Consider the following 26,640-nt stretch of genomic DNA (forward strand, 5'->3'; position numbering starts at 1 on the left):
TCTGAGCAATTTAGGATATACTCTCCTCCATCACAAAACTAAACCTTTGCATTTTTTTTCAAGTCATTTTGCATCTAAGTAGAATTTTTGGAAAGCGAGATAAAATAGCTAGTGCTTAATATAGAAAGTCAAAAATTAAATTCCTTCTGCATCTGAGAATATACATGGGTCACTCTTTGCTGCCTGAGGTTTTCCAGAATTATTGACCAAGCCGTGCACAGATTAACTTAAGGATACTGGATGAAAATTTAAAAAAAGAAATCTTGAAAAACTCCACCAAAAATTTCTAACCTCTTTTTTTTTCATTTGTTCTCTCTGTGTAAACCAACGTACTCTCTTAAGCTGGAACTGTCAGATTCTTTTAAACAACAGGAGAAAACTGAAGTCCCATATGTATTTCAACCAGACCCTACTAAGCAAAGAGGCTGCCCATCTGCAGCTCACCCCACGACAAGTCCCGTGTTCCTGCCCACTGAGACTGCTGCCTTTCACTGGGGAAAGAGACTACCACTTCCCTCGCATCGGCACGTACTGTACTATTACTACCCAAGTGAGTTCTGTTTTCAAGTTTGCAGTTTTCAGTATAACAAGTACAGTGCAACAAGAATTCTCTTCTGGAAGCTTGAGACACAAGAGTCTGTCTGGAGGACGAGAACGGAAAGTTATCAGGACTGCTAGCCACCAGAGGCACAGAGCTCAGTTCAGCTTCCCCATCAGCTCCAAGGGACAAATTAAGCTAAACACAGATCTGTACCGAGTAAGTCGCAGCAGAACCGTGTGGGAGCCAGTTGGCCTACCTGCACAAACTACCACCTGCTGAAAACATCACGCTTCTGAAAACTCTGATCATTACTTGGATTTGTTTTCATTGTGTCGATATAATGGAGATATAGTTACTGTACAACTCAGCGAGCAATTCCATCCCTCTACGCTCCTGCTTGCCTCTTCTTCAGCACATACTGAATAATAGCATCTATTTTCTTTTAAGTTTCCAGTAGTTGTAAATAGAGGTAGCCAAGCTACTATTAAAAATCACGTTATGCTTTGAAGAGGAGGAACCTTTCAAATGTTGAAGTTACCCCTTAGCTGCACAATCTCTATTAATACTATAAAAATATGAGAGGACAAAAAGAAAATAGATGCAAGTAACTTTTGCATTTGGCACCTTTTGTCTAGATATTCATACTTCTCAAGTATTCTCTTTTTAATAAAGTTAATGCACACATAGGACACACCACATCAAAGGTTTGCTACATATTTACAAGGCACCAACCCTTTGTCACTTTTTACACGAATAAGGAACCGATAGAAAGCACGTCAGGACCCCCGTAACTGTAGTATAGACATACTTCAGTTCAGCACAATTCATGACTGTTTGGCCTGGGAAGATTAAAATAATCCAGATCCTTCTTACAATATAGAAACTGTAAACATTTTATAGCTGCCTTTAGGATTGGTGTATTGTGCAAAAGTTATAATTATTACTGTGTATAAGGATTTATGGCAGAAACCACATAAAAACTCTGTAAGAAGGTGCTATTTCTATAATACAAAAACAAAAGGGAGAGAAGTCATAATCATGATTTAAAATATCATGTTCTTATTGAGAAGCTGGAAGCCTCTTTAATGCGATGAACTCGTAGTGTGTGGGGAAGAATTTCAGTAATTTAAGGCCTAATGAATAAGGCTTGTTTTGACCAATGAAGTGTGGCGATCTGAAGCTTTAAAACAAACGCAAATTGACATAATGGAAAAGCACCACTGTGAGACATGAGTGGAGTCCCCGCACAACTTGCTTGGTAGATTTTCTGGTAAAATCCCTGCAGTAGAAGGCCATTGAAGTTCTTTTAAAATTGTTCCAAAGTTTTTCATCTGTCAATAATTCCATCCCATGAGATGGCTGACCCTGGCTTTTTCTGTCATTTTCCGCACCCTGCCTGACCTGGAAGTACCAAGGTTCAAAGGATCCTCGGTGTGCACAAAATTGTCATTATCAGAATCGTCGTTATACAGGACAGTTCTCCTGCCCTCATTCCTTGTTTTGATTCGAGGCGGCCTACTGAATCGGCCTCCAAACACGTTCTCACCAAATTGTCCTCCAAACAGATTCTCAAATTCATCATCTGTAATTCGGGCACGTTTTGCTCTGGTGGCTCCTCGTGAGGCTCCTCTGCCTCCCCGGCCTCTTCTTCCTCCCCTGCCACCACCTCTTCCTCTGCCACAACCTCGTCCACCTCTTCCACCTCTTCCCCCTCTACTCCATCTGCCCCACCTCCCCCACCTACCCCTCCTTCCTGTCCCTCTGCCCTGCCAATTCCTTTTTCCACTGGTGACTTTTCTTTTGATTTTTCTCTTGGGTTTTTTGGATTGCACAACTTTGCTGTAGTCGTGGTCTCCATCAATGTAATCCTGATCTGTTCTAGATGTTGATTCAGAGTCTGAATCAGAGCCACTTCTGCTTTCAGAACTTGAACTGGATGCTGATTCCCCACTTTCTGATGAAGATAAACCGGACTTTTCCTTTAAGTCTCTTTTCTTCTTTTCCTCCTCCTCTGCCTCCTCCAGATGCTCATCTTCTGATGCACTTACTAGCTTCCTCTTGACTCCTGTCCGAGGTTCTCTGCCATCACCATTAGTAAGCAGTCCATCAGGAGAGTGATCTAAGCAAACACAAAATAATCCAGTTATCATTGTCACGTCTGAACCAAACTGGGCCACAAAAAACGGGATTTGCCTCACGCCTTTGTGATGTGCTCTGGGGATGATCCAACTCTGAGCTAGTCACCACAGGCAACCTTTATGTTCTGTGGAGGCAAGCAGGTACTCTAAGATGATAATTTATCGGAACAGAAGTAAACACTGTTCATCTTATCCTGAAGCATGGACTGCTTGACTCTCTTGACTATTAGTCCAATCCAAATCCATTCAAAACCAGGAGACCAGAGTGATTTGCTCAGACACAGACGTCTAACATTTAGGCAGACAAATCCTATCAAGTGTGTCAAGACAGAAACACTTCCAAAATCTACTTCAAACCTAAAAATGGACATTAAAACAACACTGCAAGTAGTGCTTATTTCCTAACAAACGTGCATTGTCAAAAGGCCAGGGAATTTCCCTGGAATCTGTGGCAAACAGTTGCAGTGTGCTTTGGGGCTACAGTATAACGTTAGACCCTGGCAAGAAAAACATAAGCATCAGCCAGAAGCAGCACCTTCCATTTCTAGTGAAACCAGTCATCCACAGAACAGAGTACTTATTTCCCACCTTGTTTCACTGGTGTCAATTTACTTCTGATCGGTCTACTTTTCCCTGGATCGATGGTATTTCCACTTCGGTTCTGTGCATTTGAGCCCGAGGAAGATGGCTGGCCTTCCAACTCTTCACCAGTGGCTGAACCCAAAGGTTCCTCTGCTGTATCTGAAACTTAAGATGGGACACTGCTAACTCGACAGGGTATCCTTTGTTCTCTAGTTATACGTTTAAAATGTAAGGCATTTTGGGGAGGTTTTGTATCACCTGAGTCAGTGGCCTGAAAGTCAGGAGGTTAGTTTCACCAAGCTGCCTCTCCAGTCATGAAGAGACAGACTCATCCAGGGTGTAATCCAAAGTAAACTTAACGTCTTTGTAGTTGCTGTATGAGGGAAGCCCGTGTGCAGAAGTCCAGGCTCTTGTTATTAGGTTAATTTTTAGCAAGGACAGACCAAGTTTCCCTCTTCTCTGAACCTTGCCAATAACTTGTCAATAGATGGAGGGCCGTGTTCTGCTAACAGGAGCTACAGACCACATATTTATATGATCTTCCTACTTGCTTGTTCAACAGGTAGGTTTTACGTGTGTCTTATAAGATTTAAACTGAACAATAAATATGCAACAGCTTTTTCACCACTCTGCACAGAGAAGTTGCTACAAAAGAAAGGATGCATTTTAGAAAATAACTCCTCACCGTGAGATGAAACTGAAGAGCTAGTCCTAGTCAAAGGCAGTGAGGTATTCTGGTTGGTTTTAGGTTGTATCTTCATTTGCTTCTGTTTCCCTTTTGGACTGACGACACAAAACATCCCATTAAGATAAAATTGTTAGTACCAAAGGATTCAAACATGAAAACATTTTCCCCCTCAGTGCCTTGTTTATTTTTCAGCAGACTTGTAACACAAATGATTTCTGTTTCCCCAGTGCCTGTACTGAAGTAGTAACACTAAAAACAGTGACAATATCATTCTGTTTGATAAAGGCATTTGAGTTTTCAAGAACAAGGCATGTGAGGTCTTTGAACCTCACCTTTTAAAGCTGAACCACTCAGTTTACACAGATAACGTACCATACAGAATTCAGAAAAGCATTACGCAGCATTTTTTCAACCATTACTAAACAAAGGCAAAAGAAACTTGCTTTTTCATTTTATCCAGAGGGAATGCTGCTAATTATATAGCCTTTCACTTACCAGAATTAAGCCCAAACTACAAAGTGAGCTTTGATGGGATTTGAGCTCATAAATTTAGCACCCAAAAGAGCAAATGTGTCAGGAAATGAGCAATGCCATTAACTGACTGCTTATTCACAAAGGTCTGCCTACCACTGTCTTGACATATCTCAAATGGCACTGATAGCACATTTTACTATCATTATGTTACCTAGATGCTCTGCTAGTTGATGGTGAACTGCTACTGCTTCTTAGCCGTTTTCGGTACCGTGGCCTTTTCCTCTTCTGACATTGCATTGCTGACTTGTACTCAGAGATGATATTTTTCATATGATTTTCAAATAAGGCAGATAGTCGAAGTGTCATGCTGTATATCTGGAATGAGAAAGCATGGCCACACTTATTAAAGCCTGGCTATCTGGAAGATCAGCAGAAAACCATCGCAAAGCTGCAGAGACTTAATCTTTGCAGTGCAAAAGAAAAATTCATGGTGACATTCAACTGCTCTTTACAGATAACTTCCTTTCAAAATGCAAGTGCATTCTTATGACAGCAAGTGTGCTTGGACAAGGATTTAATTATTTACAGTACTACATATTTACAAGGTTAAAGGAAAATTGGTATTTTGATTACTGAAATATACCTTCCATTTTTAATCTCCATAAAGCACGGAGGCACTCCGTAAGATAAGTACCAAGGGAAAGAACAATTGAACTTCACTGTCAACTCATCTCTGTTTTTTGCTATAATTCCCTAGTGATGAGTCCTCACACTCATCCCTACAGAGCTGCACAGAGACGCCAGCTGAAATGTCCTCATTCCCAATTTCAAAAAGCCAGGTGTCCTTAAGCCATTTCCTCGCCCTCTTTCTGGGCCTCACTTCTGACTGCCCTCATTCACAAATGCACTTACAGCTCTCTCTGTATTTTGGACCATTTACTTCTGTTCAAGATTTTACTTCAGATGTTTTATGCTTATGACAAACTAATAGGGTAAACTCAGCATATATAAAACGGAGCTCTTAATTTCTTCCTCATATCCATACCCTTCTGCTGCATCCAGTCTTACGGAAGTTGTGTAAACACCATCAAGATCTAGACAACATTATCACCACCTTAGGCCTCTTCCCATTTCTTGGGGTCTTTCTGAATCCAAAACCTCTTTGATAACGGTTTTCTTTCCATGCATGCATCTTAATTCCTGTTCCCTGACCCTTACATTGCAGCAATGACTCTTTAGCACTGGTATGTGGTATCCTGCCCTTCTTGCCTCCATTTGGGATGTTGTTGCAAAGATGGTAAACAAGGCTAGAAAACCTCAGGGTGCGGACAGGCATTTGGCAGTGGATGAACCCACTGTGGCAGAAGGCCCAGCTGTGTGCCCCAGCCCTCCCACGAAGATCATCCCACTGAGGCTCTTCGCAGTATTTAAGCAAATGGATATCGATGGGCCACTCTATTAAAGTAATTTGCGAGTTGACTCATCAGCTGTTCAGTTATAAATACACAGGGAAGTTCCCAGGGAGCACACAGCAGTAAATAACTCACTACCAAGTATACTCAAAACTCAAGCATACAAAAACCACTCTCAAATCACCTGTCTTCTTGCAATCCTCTACTACCTTTCTCTCTGTTAAATATGCAAAAGTTATTGGTCTTTATCTTCAGAGCTTACCCCAGCCCACCTTTTGTCCTTTTTACAACACCAACAGTTGAACCCACCTTTGGTAACAGCAGCTTTGTGCTTTCTCTCGCACCCGTAACATTTACCTGGAGCTCCCCTCTCCCATAGCAGCACCCTCCTTCAAGCTTCCTGTCATCACCCTGCTTTCACAGGGCACAGTAGCTATTATTCTGCTGGTGAGCAGGGAGTACTGCTCCTCAAGAGATGAAAAATGTCACGCTACCTCCCATTGCCTCCCATCTAGCACCATTTACACTTGCACTGAAAGCTCTCCCCACCACACTCTGCTCTTTCTCCTGATAGCCAGTGGCTAGAACAAAACATTTTGCATCACCACGTTAGGTGCCACATATAACAACACACAGGATTTAATGCGTCTGTGAAATTTATGCTCTAAGTAAAGGCAGTGCAATCTAAACCCAATTGGTATGTATTTTATTCGTAATAGTTTATAAATGCTTCTATTTCTACATAAAAATTACAGGTAAATTTTTAAACAACATTCTTATCCATGCTAGATGGTGTCTCTTGGAGATGTGATTTTGTTACCACTAAAGCATCTGATTTAATACGCAGGGCTATGGTCTTTATAAAGAAGAAATTAAAATGTATGACTTACTCGAGACTTTTTATTAGGAGTGTAAGCTTTAGAGTTGCAGAATATTAAGCGAATATCTTTGTAAAATTCCAATGGACTAGTGTAGTTTCCCGCTTCCAAGGTTTCTTTCACAGTGCTGAAATCCATAGGAGTGTCAACAATATCTCGATAATCCTGTAAGGGCACGCAAAAAAAATAATAAAGACTGATGATAACAACACCTGAGGCTGATCATGAAAACATCTATGATATCATTCAAAACAGCAGCTCTTAACTAATTATTTCCACCTAGGACAGAGATTAGAGAGTTACTGTAGATAATTCTCTGAAAACATCATTGCAAAAAACATCATGGTCCGTTCCGGCTCAGAAATGGGAAGGTTAGAAACATGTCCAGCACAGAACTTTGTCAAACATTAGATTTTAAAATTGTGAGTACAGAAGTTGTACTCACAGGATAGGAGAACAGATCAACTGGCTGTCTAAATGGCTCAGAGTCCTCTCTTTCATAAATCAGGTTTAACAACTGTTTGCATTGCTCTTTCCAAGCATCAGGACTTGCTTTCATGGGCTGTCTTTTTATTCGCCGTCTTACCTGCAAGGAAACAGATGTATTTCATCATCTTTCAGAATATTCAGATTTTTCACCTTAAGTTTATATTAATTTATTAGTGTTCTGATTTGAAGCAGATTTCCACAACTAAAAACAGAACTGCAATAAGGTTAAAACGGCTCAAGGCACTACGATATGCAGAATGCAAATTGCAGAACTATGCCTTTTCTGGCAATATACAATTGCTCAAACCCAGATGAAGTACGCAGTATTTCAGATCCAGGCTAGCTATTTTTGTCAGTTTTCTTCCAAATTTGATGGCAAATTAGATTTGTTCTAGATATCTTTCAAATCAATCAAGCAAACAAAAAGATTCTTCAGCAGCTACATTTACCTGCACAGCAGCAGCCGTAGTCTGCCAACACTTACACATACACACAACTGAATTCCCATGGTTGAAACTGCAGACTATCGGCTATGACAACTTTAACATGTTCCAGACCTAAATGAGTGTTTCAGTCTCTCTGTCTCATAAGCTAAACCAACCAGAAATATTGACTCACTCGTCTTTTCCCAGAGGAAGTTCCTGGAGCATCTGAATCTACATCTACTTCTGCCACCTAAAGGAAAAGGTAATGATTACACACATGCATGCTTGTATATGCACACAGAAATGGGAACAGTCTTAAAAAAATACAACAACGGCAAGCGCAGTTATAAACTATTCAGATTAAAAGAATATCTTGAGCAAAACAAACTAGTTTAAAACTCAAATTACATAACTTCATGGGAGAAAAAAGGTTTTTTTAAATGAAGTTTATCCAACTGCTCCATCTCTTTTATAAGTTTGCTTCCACAGAAATTACGTATAAATATCTGAGAAATATTAATGGCTTATTTTCAGTCCTTAGCAATCAGATAATTCCAGTCATGCACAGCTGCATACCTCTTCCTAAGAAAACCAGGTCTGCTTCCTCCCTGCCAACAGGAGAACCTGTCCTTCTTGTTCATCAGACTGAATAATAGCTCCAGCTCATATTCCCCCTGCTTACTAATATTTCCTCACATAACAAAATACCATGTACTGAGAGAAGATTTAAGACAGGCAGCTCCAAGAATCAGTTTTACTTACTGAAGGGAGCTTTTTGCCCTACGTGAGCAATCAAATGGCCTAAACAGGCTCATCTCAAAAATATAAAGCAACTACCCATAAAATAAAAACTCAGCAAAAATCTTCTCAAACTTCTTCCGGGTACTGAATTTTAAAATGCAAGTTCTCATGGTCACACTTAATGGTCTTACCTCCTCCTCTTCATCAGTACTGCTCAGGTCTTCTGCTTTCACCTTATTATATATTTCTAATATATCCGTACAACTCTGATCCCTGCAGGGCAGTAACAAAAGTCAAAATACATAACCAAATTGCTCAGAGACTCAGGATGTCAGATCTGTGAGGTAAGAAAACCATGCCTACCCAATGAAGCGAAGTAAGACATCCGTTACGATTTTGGCTGCTTTGACTATAGGACTGTCTGGCTCGTTGAAAGTCCTGGCGTTATGTTCAATGTAGCGTACCTCCCACATCAGCGCAGAGATTCTCCTAAAAAAAAGAAAGGGATGAAGAAAAAAGTGTATATTTGCCTTCTGAGTTTAAAAGTAAAAAAAGGAATTAGGTAATCCAAGTATGTGGCAAACCAGTTGCCAGGGACAGAGATAAGTGGTTTCTGTTCACACACTGCTTACTACCCCAGTGTGCCAGGCTGAGATAGCTTTGTGGAGGAAAAAAGTCCCTCTTCAAATCATCAATAAATAGAAAGAAGAGAAAATAAATCTACAGAAGACAACTGCTGGCTCTTCCCACCTGGAGAAAGCCTTACAGATAAAGTGATCCCCAGAGGGAAAGAAGTGCAGGATAAGAAAAGATATTATTTATAACAAGTTAACCAGAAAAATTGAGACTTCCAGTTTACAGCACTATTTAGCCCATGTCTAACAGCTACAGTAAAACCAAAGTATCTGGTTCAAAGGCAGCAGAGATACAAATCAAATGTGCTCTGCCTACAGTGCCATCCAGGGACTAAGACTCTGTATGTTAAACAAACAAACCAAAAAAAAACACAACCCTCCAGATCCAGATATACCAGCTTTTGCCCTAATGATGTGCACAAAAGAAATTATTATATTGCAAGACTTGCTTTGTACAAAGCCAAACAGAATCTCACCTTACGCTCTTGGTTAACCAAAGAAATATGTTGCCTCAGTGGCATTTACACGTTATTCAGCTAAACATTTTCCTCACATAGACTACAGTAAATGTAGATTGCAAACAAATAAAAACCAAACCGACCTATAAAACCTGTTTTCAAGTCTCCTCCTGATTGTGGTGAGGTCCGTTGGATAAGCAACTACAGTGCAATACATGGGATAGGCACTAAGGTCCACTGGAACAGCAAAGGGATTAGAAATGTCTGAAAGACAAAAGACCAAAATCATGCAGATGCCTCAGATGATACCAGAAGGAAAGTTATAATTAGATTACTTATAATAGTTTCTGTATTTCCTTTCTAAGAATTCAGCAAAAGCAATACAGATCTACAGCTGGATACATCGTTACCCAAAGGATAGGATTGTACCTCTTGTACCGGTTGTTAATTAAACAGAAAATGTTTTTTCAAGTGTAAGGATCACATCTGAGACTTCCACGCCAGCAGCCAACTGTATTGCTGAAAAGTAACATGGCTTATGCATGTAAAATAGGAATTCTACAACAAGCAACATAAACTAAGAATGCAGAAGTGTCCTATGTATAGGACAGAGTTTAGATCATCCCTGCTATTAAAGAGCTGCATTCTGAAACTAGTAACCAGGTATTTGTTGGTAAGAATTTGTCAGGTTTTGTTTTTTTTGGCAGATTAATTCTGTTTTACTCATTTATATTTATATGCAAGCCACTCAGAATCCACATCTACGTGAAAGGAACAGGTGAAGCCCCAGAAACAGGAAAGCACAACTGAAAAGGGCACCACATGAAATTTAAAAGGCTCTTTTCAATTATTCAGTTTGGCAATTTTCAACAAACTCCCAGTACTCCACCCCATCTATCCTTCAGCCATGTGTTACCATGCTGATATTCTTCCACCTTTTCTCTCCAAACATACCAAGGGAAAGAAGTTGCTCAATCCCCCGAATTACTCGTTCACATTCTTCATCTCTGGAATGGGCCCCCCATTCTCCTTCCTGGGGTTTGTAGAGAAGAGCTGTCAGCTCATCTGGAGTCACGGGGACTCCAGCACCAACCTCCTCTGGATAAGCAGCTAAATATGAAGAATTCAACAACATAAGTACTAGCAGTGATGCACAACTATTTACTTTACATCGACACGAATTCAAAGCACACTTACTTCCTTCTGGAATTGGCTCCATGTCCCATGGGCTCATCCTCTCTCTTTCGTTGTTGTCCCAGCTTTTAAAAATAAAAATAAAATCCATTGAAATACATAAATTCAAGCACTTACTTTTTCATTTGGCTGAATATAATGATACTTTTTTTTTCCTCTAAGGGTCTTAAAACAAAAAGGTCACGTCTATGAGAAACAAGACATGTCGCTAGCTGGATTCAAACTCTTTATTTTTCTCTTCTATTTTCTATGCATTCACTGTACAGCTGTTTAGGCTAAAGGTGTTGTTTTAGGAGTAAGGTCATAAATAAATTAAATAATGCCTTACTATATTTTTAAATGGAAAAAAGGACCCTTGTTCTCGAGGTACGCTTTCGAGTTGTGTGTAAACACCTAGAAGACCCAGAGTATGTTAACATGCCCAAAACACTGCAGCTATGTGAGTACTTACTGAACACTGTAGCACTGGAAGGAACTATCAGGATATTCCGCCTGGAAAGGCTGCTGACTCTCCACAGTTCCAAACCACCAAGCGTCGTCTATTATACTGCGAAATCTATCCCCTATAAGGAAAAAGACTGCACTGAGCAAAATTTCTCGTTTGCTGCAAACATCAAATAAAGTTTTCAATGATCACTATGATAACGTGTGGCACAGTGCTTTTACATCATGTTATGAATACAATGTACATCATCTTACAAATATCATCACAAACCACAAATACACAGTCTGACTGCAAAGTCAGACTGCAGCAGCATTAAAGGACTATCAGGGAGTAATAAATATAAGATTCTTACTTTAATTACAAAATAAAAAATATAATCTTCTAGAATTTTTAGCATGAAGTAAAACAATGGAGTATCATAAAATTCTGTTACATTAAAGAAAAAAATGTTTGAAAGAGAATTGTATAATTAAATGTCAGTATTTGTTGTAACAACCTTTCTCGCACTCCAGTAAGTCTAAAATATACGCTGTCCACGCAAACTCAAAGAAACCACAACCACCACATTTCAGCCTATTATATTAAATAGTTGTAGAAATGTTGCAAAACATATGAAACAGAAAAAAAGTAGTTACCTATTTGCCAGTTCCTTTCTTTGGCTTCATTATAAAACTGATGCAGCACAAGGAAGTCAATAACATCTGGCATATCATGGTACCTTCATGAAACAGAAAAAAAAATGCTTCTATTACCCACAAGCATAGTTCCACGTGTACAATACAGACAGTCTCCAAACACAAAATTTCATGCATTTCTTTTCAGGTTTGGCATAATGATGAATTAACACCATCACCATGTCTTGAAAGAGAAAAAAGAAAAAGGGGGAAGCTGCTAAACTGCAAGAAAACGTCTTGAAGAACATCAGAATTTCAGTTACTCACTTAATGGAAAATGATTCTCCTGTCATTTTGCCTGTGATCGGATCTAGGAATGCAAGCTTCAAGCAGCAGAGTGTAGGAGGCCCAACTTCGTATTTGATTCCTACAGTCTTTACAAATTCTTGTTCCTGTGTATCAGCAAGCATGGAGCAGTATTATTTTAACATGCTAACAATGGGAACATCCATGCTAAAGAACCAAATCTATAAATAAAAAACGTATTTGTTTCCACTTTGCAGCCCAGGTAATTTCACCCATAAACATTTTCTTTACCAAAAACTAAAAATAAATCAGTCTCCGTGAAAAGAAAAATGAAAACGGTACAAGATGCTTATTCCCTTAGCACGTTTGTGTACACGATACCACAACCTATTTAACTTTTTAATAAGATTCTATGGAACACATCTCTTCATGCATTCCATCACACTAACGGCAGCAAAGGTTATGCCTGAGTAAACCCAGAGCCTCTCACCCTTGCACAGCAACATACAGGGGAAGTAAAAGGCAACTCTTCCTTTTAAAGTGGAAATTCAACAATAGCCTCGTACAATCACATCCTGTCAGCATGAGCAGGTGTTAAGATCTCTATCCTACGTGAAATAACATTTCCTTTCCCTTTGAAAGGCATTCTGGGGATGCCTTTGAAGACTACAGCTGGAATCACTCAGTATCTAGCACTAGTAAGTGGGTATTTTTCCCGTAAAGCAACGATTTTCATTAATAGAACCACCGGCATATACGTATATGAGTATTAGCACACATTTGCTCTATGCTTGATATGAAATCTGAGTAAAGCAGAAAATAATAGGGCAACACTGTGCATTCAGCATTATGGGACTCAGCGATTCAAACTGAACAACAGAACTTTGTAAACCTAACGTGCCCCAGCAATCTAGAACGCTCTTATTTTGGAAAAACATGCTGTAAGATAATGCCTACAAAGACATTCAGCACTTGGAAGTATCCTTTTAACTCACCCTGAGTTCCATTTTGTTCCATGGTTGTTTTTGCATGTTAATGCTGTAAATTTTTGCTTTCCTTACTGCCCGTACATAAGCTTCATGGCCTTGCCTAAAGTAAATGATCTTAAAAAAATATATAAAAAATAAGTTTATTTTATTTTACTGATAGTCCTGTTCCCACCACCCCCCCAGAAAAATCCCAATTCAGCCTATCTTGAACATGATTCACTGAAAGTATTGTTAGATGTAATTGTCCTAATAAATAATAATTTTAAAAGCTCATCGGCTTAGGTGGGAATTTAAATATTTCTAGTCATTATTACCTCATCTCCCATTTGTGGGACAAAAGGTGAGCGGCGGGGTATAGTATCCAAGATCCACTGGGGGGCAAGCCATTCCTCACTGGGTTCACCTTCCATCGAAAGCAGCCCACTTGGTTTCTAAAATATATTACATTATAATTAGAGCACAAGCTGCAATTACTGTGGCAGAGTATATAAATGACAGCACAAACTAAAATAACTAGACATAAGGGCAAAGCAAATGCTGGAATGTAAACCTTCCAAAAACCTCAACTAAATCACAACTGGCAAGAAATGTTCATTATCAGTAAAGCAGAAGATCGAAAAGATCAAAAATAAAGAAATTATGTTTCTTTCCATAGAAATATTCTATGTCTTCTTTAACAATTATTAGGAAAAATACAAGAACTTCCAAAAAAAAGGGGGGAGGGACTTATGAAGTCAAAAATACTCTCAAAAAATAAAAATGCCAACCTTTTTTCTAGGCTGCTTAAGTTTCCTTCGTTTTTGCTCCACTCCTTTTGTTCCCTTCACATTTTCATCTTCAGAACTACTACAGATTTTCCGAGCTGCCTGCCTGGTTTGTCTCTTCGGAGGCTGGAGATTAATTCCCGCATCTGCTGTCCAGTCTGAATATTCACTTGATGAATCACTGTAAATAATATAAAGTTGTAAGAAAAGACAGCACTTCGGCTTTCACACAATGGAATGAAAGGTCCAATCCTTCAACCTGCTTTTCTGGTTATGCGAAACAGAGGTCAGGATTAGGGCAAAATTTCATTCTCTTGTGAATTTAAAGAATACCTAAGTGCTATGTAATTTCTTTATTTCAGCAGGTTATTTTATCAATTGCAAATTCTTGGTAAAACTATGATGATGGCTGATACTATTTTTAATACTAAATATCTCACCAACTCATAGGCTGACGTTATAAGAACTGACTGAACTGCACAGAATGCATGAAAAAATCAGAAAAGTAGGATATTCTTAAAATACATTTTCAAGTTCTTTATTATCTAAATATTTCTAACTTCTTTAATAACCAAATAACACAGACAGTATTTCCATTAGCTCACATCCCTTCCATCCGTAAAAGCATAGCATTAGGAAAAGAGACTGTAGAACTTGTACACAAATACGTATTGACAACAGAAAAACTAAGACCTACCAAAAATGAAAATGCGGATGAATTTCTATCAATATTTCTATTCGATATGACTAACTGGCATCAATTTTTCAAGCAGTTATTAGCAAAAAAAAAAAAAAAAAAAAAAAAAAGACATTTTCATAAAACAGTCTTTTAAAATTATTCTTCATTTTGGAAAATAAAATGGAAATGCTTCGTGCAGGAGTGGAAAAAGAGTCAGTCTTCAAAAAGTATGACTTTTCACACTGTATTTAAGTACTGTTACCAAAGCTTCCAAAATTACTTAATCACTCAAATACATAGAAGTATTTGTCTGTTCCTAAGATTCCAAATTTTGTTGGTTACCATTCTAAACTACTTAAGTGTACTAAGCAAATTGTTCAATCTGTCATAGGGTGTAACAAATTTGTATGTTTATGAGGCCAGTCATTAACACTTCTTCCTGAACTTGCAGTCATAGTATCACAGTATAAAACGTCTTACTTAAATTATATAATCACCTAATACAACAACTCACAGACTACTAAATCTACCTGGAACTGCTTTCACTTTGCCACGCTGCCACAGGATCATCCACAGATGCATCACTTGTGCCAACTGTCTCATCTTCCTGTATTAAAAAAAAAAAAAGGTTTCATTTTGGGTCAAGGCTTACCATCTATCATTTTTATCTACAAGCAAGTTATATAGTTTGTCTCACTCGAGGAAAGCTTTAAAGTTAAACCAGCCCTTAAATACAAATAAGCTTTATAGCTACCCTGTATGTTCAATGCATTTACAAAATGACAATGTTCAGTCTCTTTTTAATTTGCATGCTTCCTTAATGAGAACAAGTTATATTTAATCTGGTATGCTTCAAGTTCTTCCCTTGACAATATCATTGATTAATACCAACACGCGATCTCTTTCAACAACCTACAGATGCAAATGAAATCAAAGTACTGAATCTGACCTAGAATATATGTATAACATAAACTCTACAAGTGAATGGCCAAAATAGTAAGTGGTTTAATGCAACTTGATTAAATTTACTTGAAAACGTTTCAGATTTCCAAAATTACACAACCTGTTTTAAGCTAGTTTTGAATACTGTACTGGCATGGAGGTGAACGATCCTTCTCTGTCCAAGATCAACACGCTACAGTAACACCACACATCCAAAAGACTTAGGCATTTGACCGTTTCTTCCTAGGTGGAGAAACTCAAAGCCCTGAACGCAACAGTGCTCTCAGCCCATTTGTTGTCAAACCACAATATTTGTGAGCAGGGAACTTATCACTTGATGTGTCAGACCTCTGAGGAGCTGTCTGATTCTTCCCGTGCACGTGCGTTTTGACTCGCTCCTTGCTGACTGTGTTCTATCGTGGAGCGTGTTTGATAGGCGTGCTGGCGTTTGCGTTGGTTTCTTCTCAGAGACCTTCCACTTGGTTGGTAATCATTCTTTTATCACAGGACAGGAGGGACAAACAGGAAGAGATTACATATTCCATAATGAATTATGGAGTTAAAAAACGTCTCATTAAAGTAGTTGTACGTTGTAACCCGTCTCCAAATGCTAACTAGGAAATCTAGAATTAGAACTGAAAAGGTATCTTTTACAGACCTGTGGTAGTTCATTTCAGTGAGGAAGCAAGCGGTTTTGCTTTGTTCTTTGCTTTTTTTGGTTCAATATCAATATTATTAAAGTAGCAATCCTTATTAATAAGGTTATGAAGAAATACAATTTTTCTTTAAAAAATAACTGCAGCCTCTAGGTAAGATAAAAGCCACTCCAAGTGTGACACCTCTAGTCTTTTTCCTAATTCCACAAATGAAACTGGGCATTCCCCATGACGCTGCTCTTTCCCTTTCCCAGCATCTTCCTACAACTGAAGCCTTATGGATAGAGATTTACCATAGTTACTTGCACATTACAGTATAAAAACAGACAAGTTACAGAGCAAAGTAAGAGAGCCAGAGTAACAGCACTATTGATCTTCTAAATCATTTAATGGACAGAATTTCGTTATTGTTTTTTTTTGCTGAGTGCTCAGAACTGTTTGACACCCAGATTCTCTCTCCCGGTGAATTAACTCACCCGTTGTAAGGTGTGGGATGGCTTTCTCTTCTTTTCAACACTGTATAGACCAATTTCGATTTCACCTTTGGCAGCTCTACATTCTTCCTGCACCCTAATCATACATAGGAAACATCCATTTTATTCATGAAATCGTCATATAACTTGACAGTCTCACTAACATACACATTAAAATACTTCTGGTTCCCTTGCCACAAGAAGTCTTCCCACAGGTCCTGCTAAGAGCATACGTCAACCCAGAGAAATTGAAATGTATTAAAAATTTGTGTTTGGTTTGTTTGTTTTAATAAAGCTTTGGGAAGATGGAAGAACAAAGTCTCACATCAAAAATGAAAAATGTGTTTTCTGAACCACTAAAGAAAGATGTAATTGAGAGGAGAAGGAATTATTATTTTTAACCCTTCAGCAGCAGCTACCACTCTAATCCTCCTACCTGCATTTCCAAACAACAAAAAAGCAAACTTATTTCTGGAAAATAATTTTTTAAAACCACAAAAGGAACATGGAAAAATCACTAAATGTTATGCAATTGAATTTTCTTTTCCTATCTCACTTACTTGCTGATGCCTGGAGGAAGCTCATTCACCACTACTCTTCTGCTCCATGCCATGAGATCTCTCTCTGTTGCCATTTGACTTCGGGGAGCGTTGTGATGCATTTGCCTGACCCCTTCAATCTGACCGCTTCTCCGGAGACCGACGTTTGGTGGAGATGCAATCTCCAAATTTGGACTTCTAAGAGCTGAGGAAGAAAAAGATTCTTCTTCACTTCTATGGCCCGTCAATAAAAATGGAATTTAAAGCTTAAGGATTACAAAGAGCTTCCTTTTGGCAACAAATAACACTTATTCTCTGTCACGTAGCTTTGTCTTTTATTTCAGTTAAAGGGTTTTACTCATTGGCCTTGGACTACTGGAGACGCATAGACTACTGTAATATCATTGTGGCTTGCAGTACCTTACAGATGTCTCTTGCAAGCAGAGAATACAAGCTATGAGAAAAATTTAAAAGGCACTTAAGTGACTCAAATCAAAGTCCTGTCAACTGTTCAGGGGCTCTGAATCTTCAATTCTATGGTAGAGGAAAGAAGGAGATTGTCACCTAAAGTAACAGGCTGCTGCAAGCTTTAACATTTCTCTTGTACCTCCACTTGGTCTGTATTTGTGATGTTTACCTACTGTACCACAGGCACTGCTCCTTCTCTGCACTTTTCATCGGGTGGCACAACGCAGTGCTACACACTCAGAATAAAACAGACTGAAACTTTCGGTAGCAAGACAAAGTGAAACAGCCAGTAATATCAGAATCAGTGCTACTGGTGCTTTAATTTACCTTGTCATTTGCGAATGCATCAACACAATTCCTACGTGCTTAAATATGGTTAACAACATGAAAAAAATGAATTCACAGTTGCACAAACTTAGATAAAAGTATTCAGCTATTAAAATACCAGAGAGTTCATACATACTCCAATTAACTCAGACAAATGGGGCAGTTCATGTGGCAAAGTCACTGATCAGTGCAAGTTCTGGAATGTAACTACATTAATTTCTAAACCACTATACCTGGAAGTTCCCTCTCACACAAATACAGGGGCATATCTATTTATTTTACAGTTGAGGAATTGCACAGCACATCAGCCTATCAGAAAAAGACTTCTTGTGAACTGAAACTAGCTGCCAGGCCACTTCCTTGACAACACCAATTTAAATCAAAGTGTATTTTCAGCATTTTTCACTAATATTTTTCTTATTCCTTCTCAAATTTAAACTCTAAGTCTAGCAATCCTAACAAGTTTTGCCAGGAAAATCTGATTCAAAGGTGTAATCAGTCATTTAACTTAAAACTAATTTATTAACAGATGTACATTTTTTAAAAGCTCAGGATGACTTGCAGCACAAGTCCACAGCATCTGCTCTGTTACAACAACTGCACTCAATCAGCTGCTTCACAGTCAGCTGTTCATATCTGATTGAGTTGGTTTTAAATTTTTAATAACTCTGAATATTAAAAACGTCACAGTAGCAGAACACTTACCAACAGAATGATCTCAAGCTTTCTAAGGAAACACTAAGAGCAGACATGTTTATTTTATAAACACTGATCTGATGCTCAGCTTTAGCATTTGGGCTGCACAAGGAAGCCATTAGTCTGTCACAACATTGTACTCCATTGACATTCTCTAATTATATACTGTTAACTTGACATTATTCAGTTAGAAAGTATCATCTCCATAGTGATCAAGTGACATCAAGACAATACAGAGAACTTCAAATGTCTTTTTAGAAAAAGTTCACAATAGAATTCATTATACTCACAGCCCAGTTAGTAAGGTGATCAGCTGCACCTTAAACTTTTAATTCCTTGGACATCATTAGCAACATCAAAGCACTCCACACAAGTTAAAAATAAGCATAAGAACAAGAGAGAAAGCATCCTCAAAGACATACTCCCAGAATACACACCAACTTGAACCCGTTTCCACTAGTATCTTGCTGTGCTTTACTAAAAGAAATGATGTATAAAGAGGGGATGCTTACCTCCATTAACAGAGTGGGATCTATTGAGTGGAGGGTGTGGAAGAGTTTCTCCTTCATTAATTAGTCTTAGATCTTGCTCCCTTTGCAGCTCTCTGATCATGCCATCAAGGATGCTCTCATCTTGGTCATTAGTTTGCTGCCCAATGACTTGTTCGACTACTTCACCATCACCTTGACAAGAACAAAGCCATGACTGTTTACCGTATGATCAATTTCTGATACTATAGAAACAATCAAATTTTAAGTTGTGTGCAGTTATCTGTCTGCCCTGCAAAACATCTCATCAGAAGCTATGCCTCTGCTCTCGTGTAATAAACAGAGGAAAAGTTTAAAAGAGACCTTAAAATAAAAATCTAAAATTACAGACTAAATGTTAACTATGAACGCAAGCACTTAGGAACAGCAGAAAGCATTTATGCTTCAGTAGGTAACAATGGAAGATCCAGAAAATCAGCACTGTGGAAAAGTTTGTATCTAGAAGAAAAAATAAAGTTTTAAAAAACTAAAGTTAGTTTTTCAAGATCTTTCTTAACTTCCTGCTTCCTTACTCACCTATATAGTAACCCCAAGATTAATGGGACAATTAAGCATGCTGCCATACAAATATGCAGAAGTGCACAGATTTTAGAACACTGCCGTCTCTTTGTCTTGCCTTAAGTTAATTGCATACACTTCCTTTATGCCATAAAGCCACCCCATTTCTTCTTCTACCTCTAGTCTTGATTTTAAACCACCAGTTTCAGAAGACAACTGAAATAAATAAGTTCTTATAGTACCATCCCCGTGAAGTAATACTCAATACTGTGCAATACATGTATTATGCATAAACTTCAGACAGCACACCATTAGCCACATATCCCAGCTGAGGAATAAGTTGTTCATCCTTGCAATTTTCTCTCCCCGGTACCAGCCGCTGGAATCTCGTGGGATGAGGATTTCCATCAACATCCACCAGAAATGGGGGAGGCATAAGATGCGGAGCCTGTTGAGTCTGTTCGTCCAACACATAGTTATTTGCATCACGGATCAGTGGTCGGTAGTCTGTATGGAAGAACATCTGATCTGGAATCTGCAAGAAAAGCAATTTAGTAAATAAATAAATGGCCATTTGCAGCTGTCTTGCAGTTTTGGAATGGCTCCCATACCCACACCCACATACCACAACTCCTACACTTAAGATCAGCAGAAGAAATGTTATGACAGAGAACAGACTCCTAGTGCAAATGCATTTTATTATCAAGGCCTGATGCAAAAATTGAGTAGTAAAATATGCCAATGGAGGTGAATACAACGAAGTTAATGCCTCGCTCCCTTGTCTAGAGACTCTCCTGTCTAATTTTTTTTGATTTAGATAAACAGCAACTGCTCCATGGTTTAATTACTACTTAGTCTGGTGCAGGGGGAAGGAATAAACTGTAACACAACTACTCCTAAGACAAAATCAGGTCAAGACACAGATGAGTTTAAAATTCATTCAACCCACCTTTTCATAATATTTACTGCATCCAAAACCAAATAGTAGCAGATGTCCATGAGAGTCTGTGCAGGCAAAATGCTGTCCATCTGGTGAGAACTTGCAATCAAAAACAGCTCCATGGCCTTGGCCCTCAATCTGTGTACAAGCACAGAACATCCCTTTCACAATCATGTATTCTCTATACAAGGACTATTAAGAACATTTTACCTGTGTCCCATAAAATATTAGATCCTAATTCTGTGAAAATTCTCATCTCACTCAAGACTTGCTTATATCTTTCCATTTAATTATTAAAGCCCACTGACCAATGGAGTCATTTTTTTTCTTTCTTCAATTGCACTGAAATTTCAGGGCAACTTTCAGTGCATGTTCTGAAACAACTACCTAGAAGTCACAGTTTTGTTTAATGGAAGATACAGCATGAAGCCTGCATGAAAGAACTCAGACACATATTAGCTCCTCACCAGCAGGTTTTACAGCCACAAGTGCCAGGAAGCTAGCTCAGGTCCTGAAGCAGCACAGCTGCATTTGCTCAGTACTGGAATCAAACCAACAGATGCAGCACAAAAGCAACCATACCATTTCCCAGACCACAGCACTGTGTTACAACACACAGGCTTACTGGTTTTCATTGCTCTGCCCTGGGAATTACTATCACTATGGTATAACCATACATATGAATAATATTCTGATGTAACAGATCCCACAAAAGACCTGCTGCTACACTTAAATATGTGAAAATATACTTTGGTATCGCTTACTGAAGAGTTTGAGGTTTTCTTGTCAGTATGTAAGAGTTTTTCCCCTAATCCTGCTGAAATACTAGTCATAGTTAGAATATAATGAAATCTGGTTTTGCCTCAAGTCCAGCTTTAGACAAATATGAAAATAAAAAACACAGTTCCCTGATCATTCTTACCATGTTAAAGTAATTGCGAATTTTTGTTCCTTTGTCTATATCCCAAACAAAAATATTTCCATCGTGGCCTGCGGAAAGTACGATCCTTTGGTCAAACGGATGAGCCTCCAGAACAAAAACTTCATCATCATGACCCTGCAATGAAAGCAGGGTAAAAAAGAAAGTCATGTTTCTGCAGGTAACATCTCCAAACATGCTAGTATTAAGCGTGAGGATATCTAACCCAGCTCAATTTACTAGATCTTAGACTAGAACTGTGTCTGTACTAAGCTGACACGTCCGTCAGAGGCTTGGCATTATTACACTGCCTGCTTGGTAAGTACCTCAGACACAGTGGAGATGGAGGAGAGGGGAGAGGAAGTAGAGAGCAGCAGCCAGAACAGCTGCAGCCCTCCAGTCTGGGCAGAAGCAGTGGCCTCCAAAAGGCTCCCTTGTCAGCCAGCAATCAGCAGGGTCTAGCAGCGTTTTGGTCATCAGCTCCTTTCCCCGTGACATATACTCCTCCCAAAAAACGCAAGACAGATGGCGAACTTCAGGATAAAACTTTGCTTAGCAGGAGGAATGAGGATGCAGTTTAGCCTCAAATCATTTTCAGAGTTCATTTATAACAATTTGGGATTATTCACTTGAACTTTACTCACAGATAAGCTATGAAGAAGCTGCCCTGTGGATGAGTTCCACACTTTGAGAAGGAAATTGTTGACTGCAGTGATGACAGTGGCATCATATCTATCCCAAGCCACCATAGTAACCTTCAGCTTAGTCACCTTGTCCTCCCCAGATGCTATATTGTTTCTAAGGAAATTCATAATTTAAAGAAGAAATAATCAGTAACTACATACAGAAACATTTAACAGCACTGACTCAGTATGAAGTTAGGGAGAGCATGGCTGCCACCGCTGTGACTACTGGCTAATGCAGGAGAATGAAGGATAGCTTCTGCAGGGGTAAAATCCAGAAAGACAAAACACTCAGTACCACTAAGATTTACAGTTTTCTTTCCTTAAAAAGCACACCTTTTAATCAATCATCCTCACCTACCACAATTCTTTCATTTGTGCTATTGAGTTCAGTTTAGTCTTTTCCTACAGGACATTTTTACCAGTCATCAATAGGAGTAAACTCTGTAGCAAAAACTTGCTAAATAAATCCTATTCATACTTCACCAGTTAGCTTATTAAAAATGTAACCATATAAAATACAAAGAATTCTACAAAGAAGAATTTTGCCTAATGGGTTTGTCCATCTCTGCTTCCTGTTACTGTGCATACTTAATTACAAGTCCGCTCACAGACGACACCTGAGGACCTCCCTCAAAAAGAACAACTCAAAATGCCAATTGAACCTGAGAACCAAATCAACACATCTCATCTCTAACCTAAACGCTTAGGGAAAAGATACAGTGTTAAGGATCATTCCGGATGTATACTTAGGTATTACAAGAAATTCTGCCTCAGAATGAACAAAGACATCCAAAAACGTGCTTATAAAGGAAGGTTGTTACAAAAAAGAATCTGTGTCAGATCTCTTAGAAACCTGCATCCTGTCATTGGTCCTCAGGTGAGTAAAATAAGCCTTAATGGCCAATTTATTTATTTTACTGCATTTGTTTACTGGAATGGAAACTGCCGAACATGTCCATATTTGCCTGCATATCAAATATTGTGCTCTGTTTTCTCTCTTTTACCTTTAGTATTCATTATAATTTTAACTCCGTTCCATCGCACAACAAATAAAACAGGACAGTATTTGGCATAAAATGAACGACCTGAGGAAATTGATGATGGCAGTCAATACTAGAACTTCTCTGAGAAATGGCAGAAACCAACAAATAAAACACGAAGTGTTCCCCAACCACTAGAGTCGGGAATTACAAATGTATTAATAATATCATTTTGAAGCTAATCACCGTGTAACTTAACAGATAGGGCCCTGGCATTTTCAATACGCAAAGAACACACACTGAAATTAGCTCAAAATGTAGGAAAATAGTTTTAAATACCATGGAAGATTTTGTTTGGTGTGTAAGCACTGTTACGAAGTGTGCATTGTTTGAGTTTGTTTTACCCTGTCATTTTAGTAGCCATATCCAGGACTATACTCTTCCATTCTTGCTGATGGTAATGCCAGATTCTTGCTGTTCCATCTCTGCTTCCACTGACAAATCTTAAGCTATGGAGAGGGAATAAAAGAACCAAACAAAAACAAATAATGAAATTCTGAATAAGCATAAACCACTGCTGCTTTTGGTCTAACACCGAAATGTCTGCCTTAGGATCTTATGTTCTTACTGTTCAGTAGCTTCCCTATGCAGTTGTCCATCCTCAGCAGCAGCGCGCTGAGGGCATGCTAAATCCTGTGCCAAGGATATTTAGGAGTTTGGCAGAGGACTGTCGTTCACTCTGCACACACACCCACATATACATGTACTTGGAAACGCATACTAGTATATAGATTCTTCCTCTATATATTCCCACACACTGGCGTGTTTAACTAGTCATAAAAGCTCCGTGAACTACAGGCACAGAAAAAAAGGCAGCTACGAAATTTGGCAAGCCCAGAGCACACCCATTCAAGTCAGCACAGAAGCTAGAATGTCTTTAATATTTTTTCAACACTTATTCTTTACATTGTTTGTGCCTCTCTGATCTAGGGAATATAATTAAAAGACGGTGAGGTTACAATTTTCGTATCAGATTTTGTACAGTACAAAACAGTTTATATCCCACAACATTAATTACATTTGGTTACAGCTAGCAGATGGCCTTGGAATGACTTCAATGTCGTAATTCATACAAGCTGCACATTCCCTTTCTAATGACATCAGCAAATCCCTTGAGCAGTTCATAGTGGCAGCAAAGAAGAAGAAATTACACGCCAGGAGTCTAGCATAAATTATAATACATTAACTTATGGAAGTTTTCACTAAGGGTGAAGACAGAGAAGGGAAACATCCAAGCTGAATAAAAGTAGGTAGCCCTGTCTGTGAAGCTGAATACAAGTATTACACAAGTATTTTCATTTTTAAAGTTCTTCTTGTTAAAAACAAATAAAAATAAAAATCAAGCATCTGGCAGAAGCATTTAGCTACATCATAGTGCTTTGGCCATCATATCTGGAAGTCATTTTGGTTGAGAATTTTTAAAAAAGCTTCTCAAGTAATATGCTTTCACCTTCATCAACATATTCCATTTACGTGTAGAATCACATGTAAGAATGATGCAAGTCTATACAATTTTATCTTAATAAATGGTTGTTTCATCTTTTCAGTTTTATTGAATTTTTCATCATGATGAAAAAGTTTTAAAATGCCTGCAACAAGTTTTCCTGGTTTATTTTATTTATGTTTCTTTACATTAAGATAAAAAGGAGGTCATAACTTTTTCATTAAAAGAATCACGATAGCATAAAAGAATAATTTTCAGTGACTACATGACTGAATACCCTCACTGAGACTAGTGTTCCCAACATCATCTGGAAGGAGCTGTTAGTACAATTATACCAGTGCGTTCCCATATAATTTTCCATGACAAGGATCTCTGAGTACAGGTGCAGTTGCACTGGCAAAGGTACAGTTTTGCTTGGATGGCTCCAGCACACACACATCCCTTAAGCCTTCTGCCAGGATAAATAAGGAAAATGAGCAAAAGCTGGCATAAAAACATTTACATTAGGATGTTGATCACTGATCAAAGCTTGTCAAACTGCACTCCAACACAGCTGTGCCGCAGAAGCCTGACACGCACACATGCCAATGAGCACCTTTCACCGTGAGCATCCTGCCTCTGCATAGCTTTAAAAAACGAAAGCTCTGGAGGCAGGAATGGTTCATTCCATAAATTTTAAGACTGCAGAATTTCTGTATTCACCTAAACTAATCTGTGTATATGCAACAGTTCTACCTTTTGCTCACAACTCCATTTTATGTTTATACTGCAGAAGTAACCCACTCTCTACTTAAGAGGGCTAGCTGTGAAGTAAGACACTCTTACAGAGAAAAGATGCAAAATATGGTTTAAAAAAAAAAAAGGCAAAGAAAAAGCACAGTCAGAGAGGGTTTTTGCTGCCACAGCAGAAGTCAGCAGGACTAAGTTTGTGGATATGGCACACATCTTCCAATATGTTTAAATAATTCATCTAAGATTAATCAAAGCCCATTTGCAATCTTCCTGTTGCACCAAGTTTTCTCTGAAAAGTGATTTTGAAAATTAAATACCGTACTTCTCATGGAAAAATGCCAGGACAGCCACTTACCTGTCGCCATTGTTACAGAACTGGACTGCAACTACTTTGTCCTAAACAAGGGAGGAAAAATAGCAGTAAGTGCTTTGTAAGATGAAAAACTCATCCCAAAAGACCTTAATAATGAGCTTCTATTTAGCAAGTTGCATCTTCCTCTACACATCCTGTAACACACGGTCTTATCAATTCAAGAGCAGAAAAGTCACATTTCAAGTTAAAATTCCCCCAAGCAGACATATCGTGTTAGATGTTCAAACGGGCAACTTCAGAGAGGCAATGAATTCACGTCACTCCAGAAGCAGCTCAGAGATGCAAATGATTTCTGACTCAGCCTCCCTGACACATGTTCAGGAGGAAGAAGCTGCAGCAGCTCTGCTCTTGCCTGAGCAGTCTTCCTGCACAGTGCCACAGGAGCACACAAACCTCGGGGTAAGCTCTGCCGGGGAACCCTGCACCTTTTTTACACTCCCCTGTTAACAGGAATAAGAATACTCCCAGAGCTCCCAAAGCCTTGTAGGTACAGCACTCGACATGATGGAGAAAGAACTTAACCAAATAAATGATCACAGGAGCTTTGCAATTTTTAGACATGACATCAAAGCACTTCAAAATACGTTGTCCGAAAAACAAAAATATAAAGCAAGTTTTGGCTTTATTTGCACTTTTTAACTGTTGAGAAACAAATACTGAGCTTTACACGTGGATTTGCCTTTTTTATTTTGCTAAATGCTTGTGTTGGCTACACACACTTGCTATTCTTTACTCCCATTGATGTCTCCAGCTGTTGATAGCCAAGCGTCCAGCTCAGGATTTTCTCAGGGGCAGGCTGACAGCAGTCTGCAGTGCTGAGTAGACTTTCAAAAATTAAAGGAATTTCAGTTAATTCCAAAGCTGAACTGCTGAATATAGAAAATAAGTTCTCTTTGCAAGCAAAACA

At 38.7% G+C, this 26,640-nt stretch overlaps 1 protein-coding gene across 3 annotated transcripts in view; it reads right to left on the bottom strand.

Moving 5' to 3' along the window:
• Window positions 1-294: 294 nt before the first annotated feature.
• BRWD3 (bromodomain and WD repeat domain containing 3) overlaps window positions 295-26,640 on the bottom strand; it is a 47,958-nt gene continuing 21,612 nt past the window's right edge. The window contains exons 12-40 of one of the 3 annotated variants that reach the window (XM_035324720.1): window positions 25,716-25,756; window positions 23,529-23,633; window positions 22,103-22,256; window positions 21,462-21,596; window positions 20,549-20,677; window positions 19,909-20,134; window positions 19,066-19,236; window positions 17,084-17,267; window positions 16,527-16,620; window positions 15,743-15,889; window positions 14,983-15,059; window positions 13,777-13,954; window positions 13,324-13,440; window positions 13,016-13,123; window positions 12,042-12,166; window positions 11,736-11,818; window positions 11,107-11,218; window positions 10,659-10,720; window positions 10,416-10,571; window positions 9,605-9,725; window positions 8,732-8,857; window positions 8,560-8,641; window positions 7,821-7,877; window positions 7,159-7,299; window positions 6,726-6,878; window positions 4,635-4,798; window positions 3,947-4,044; window positions 3,268-3,420; window positions 295-2,660 (exon numbers count right to left, since the gene is read on the bottom strand). In XM_035324720.1, the coding sequence (XP_035180611.1) occupies window positions 1,876-2,660; window positions 3,268-3,420; window positions 3,947-4,044; window positions 4,635-4,798; window positions 6,726-6,878; window positions 7,159-7,299; window positions 7,821-7,877; window positions 8,560-8,641; window positions 8,732-8,857; window positions 9,605-9,725; window positions 10,416-10,571; window positions 10,659-10,720; window positions 11,107-11,218; window positions 11,736-11,818; window positions 12,042-12,166; window positions 13,016-13,123; window positions 13,324-13,440; window positions 13,777-13,954; window positions 14,983-15,059; window positions 15,743-15,889; window positions 16,527-16,620; window positions 17,084-17,267; window positions 19,066-19,236; window positions 19,909-20,134; window positions 20,549-20,677; window positions 21,462-21,596; window positions 22,103-22,256; window positions 23,529-23,633; window positions 25,716-25,756 (4,284 nt within the window). In that variant the 3' untranslated portion in view covers window positions 295-1,875. Of the gene's footprint in view, window positions 2,661-3,267; window positions 3,427-3,946; window positions 4,045-4,634; window positions 4,799-6,725; window positions 6,879-7,158; window positions 7,300-7,820; window positions 7,878-8,559; window positions 8,642-8,731; window positions 8,858-9,604; window positions 9,726-10,415; window positions 10,572-10,658; window positions 10,721-11,106; window positions 11,219-11,735; window positions 11,819-12,041; window positions 12,167-13,015; window positions 13,124-13,323; window positions 13,441-13,776; window positions 13,955-14,982; window positions 15,060-15,742; window positions 15,890-16,526; window positions 16,621-17,083; window positions 17,268-19,065; window positions 19,237-19,908; window positions 20,135-20,548; window positions 20,678-21,461; window positions 21,597-22,102; window positions 22,257-23,528; window positions 23,634-25,715; window positions 25,757-26,640 lie in introns of those variants that run through there. The other 2 variants (XM_035324718.1, XM_035324721.1) reach the window with 2 other exon arrangements.

The sequence above is a fragment of the Oxyura jamaicensis genome, chromosome 4 (assembly GCF_011077185.1).
Source record: "Oxyura jamaicensis isolate SHBP4307 breed ruddy duck chromosome 4, BPBGC_Ojam_1.0, whole genome shotgun sequence".
Classification (NCBI taxonomy): Eukaryota; Metazoa; Chordata; class Aves; order Anseriformes; family Anatidae; genus Oxyura; species Oxyura jamaicensis.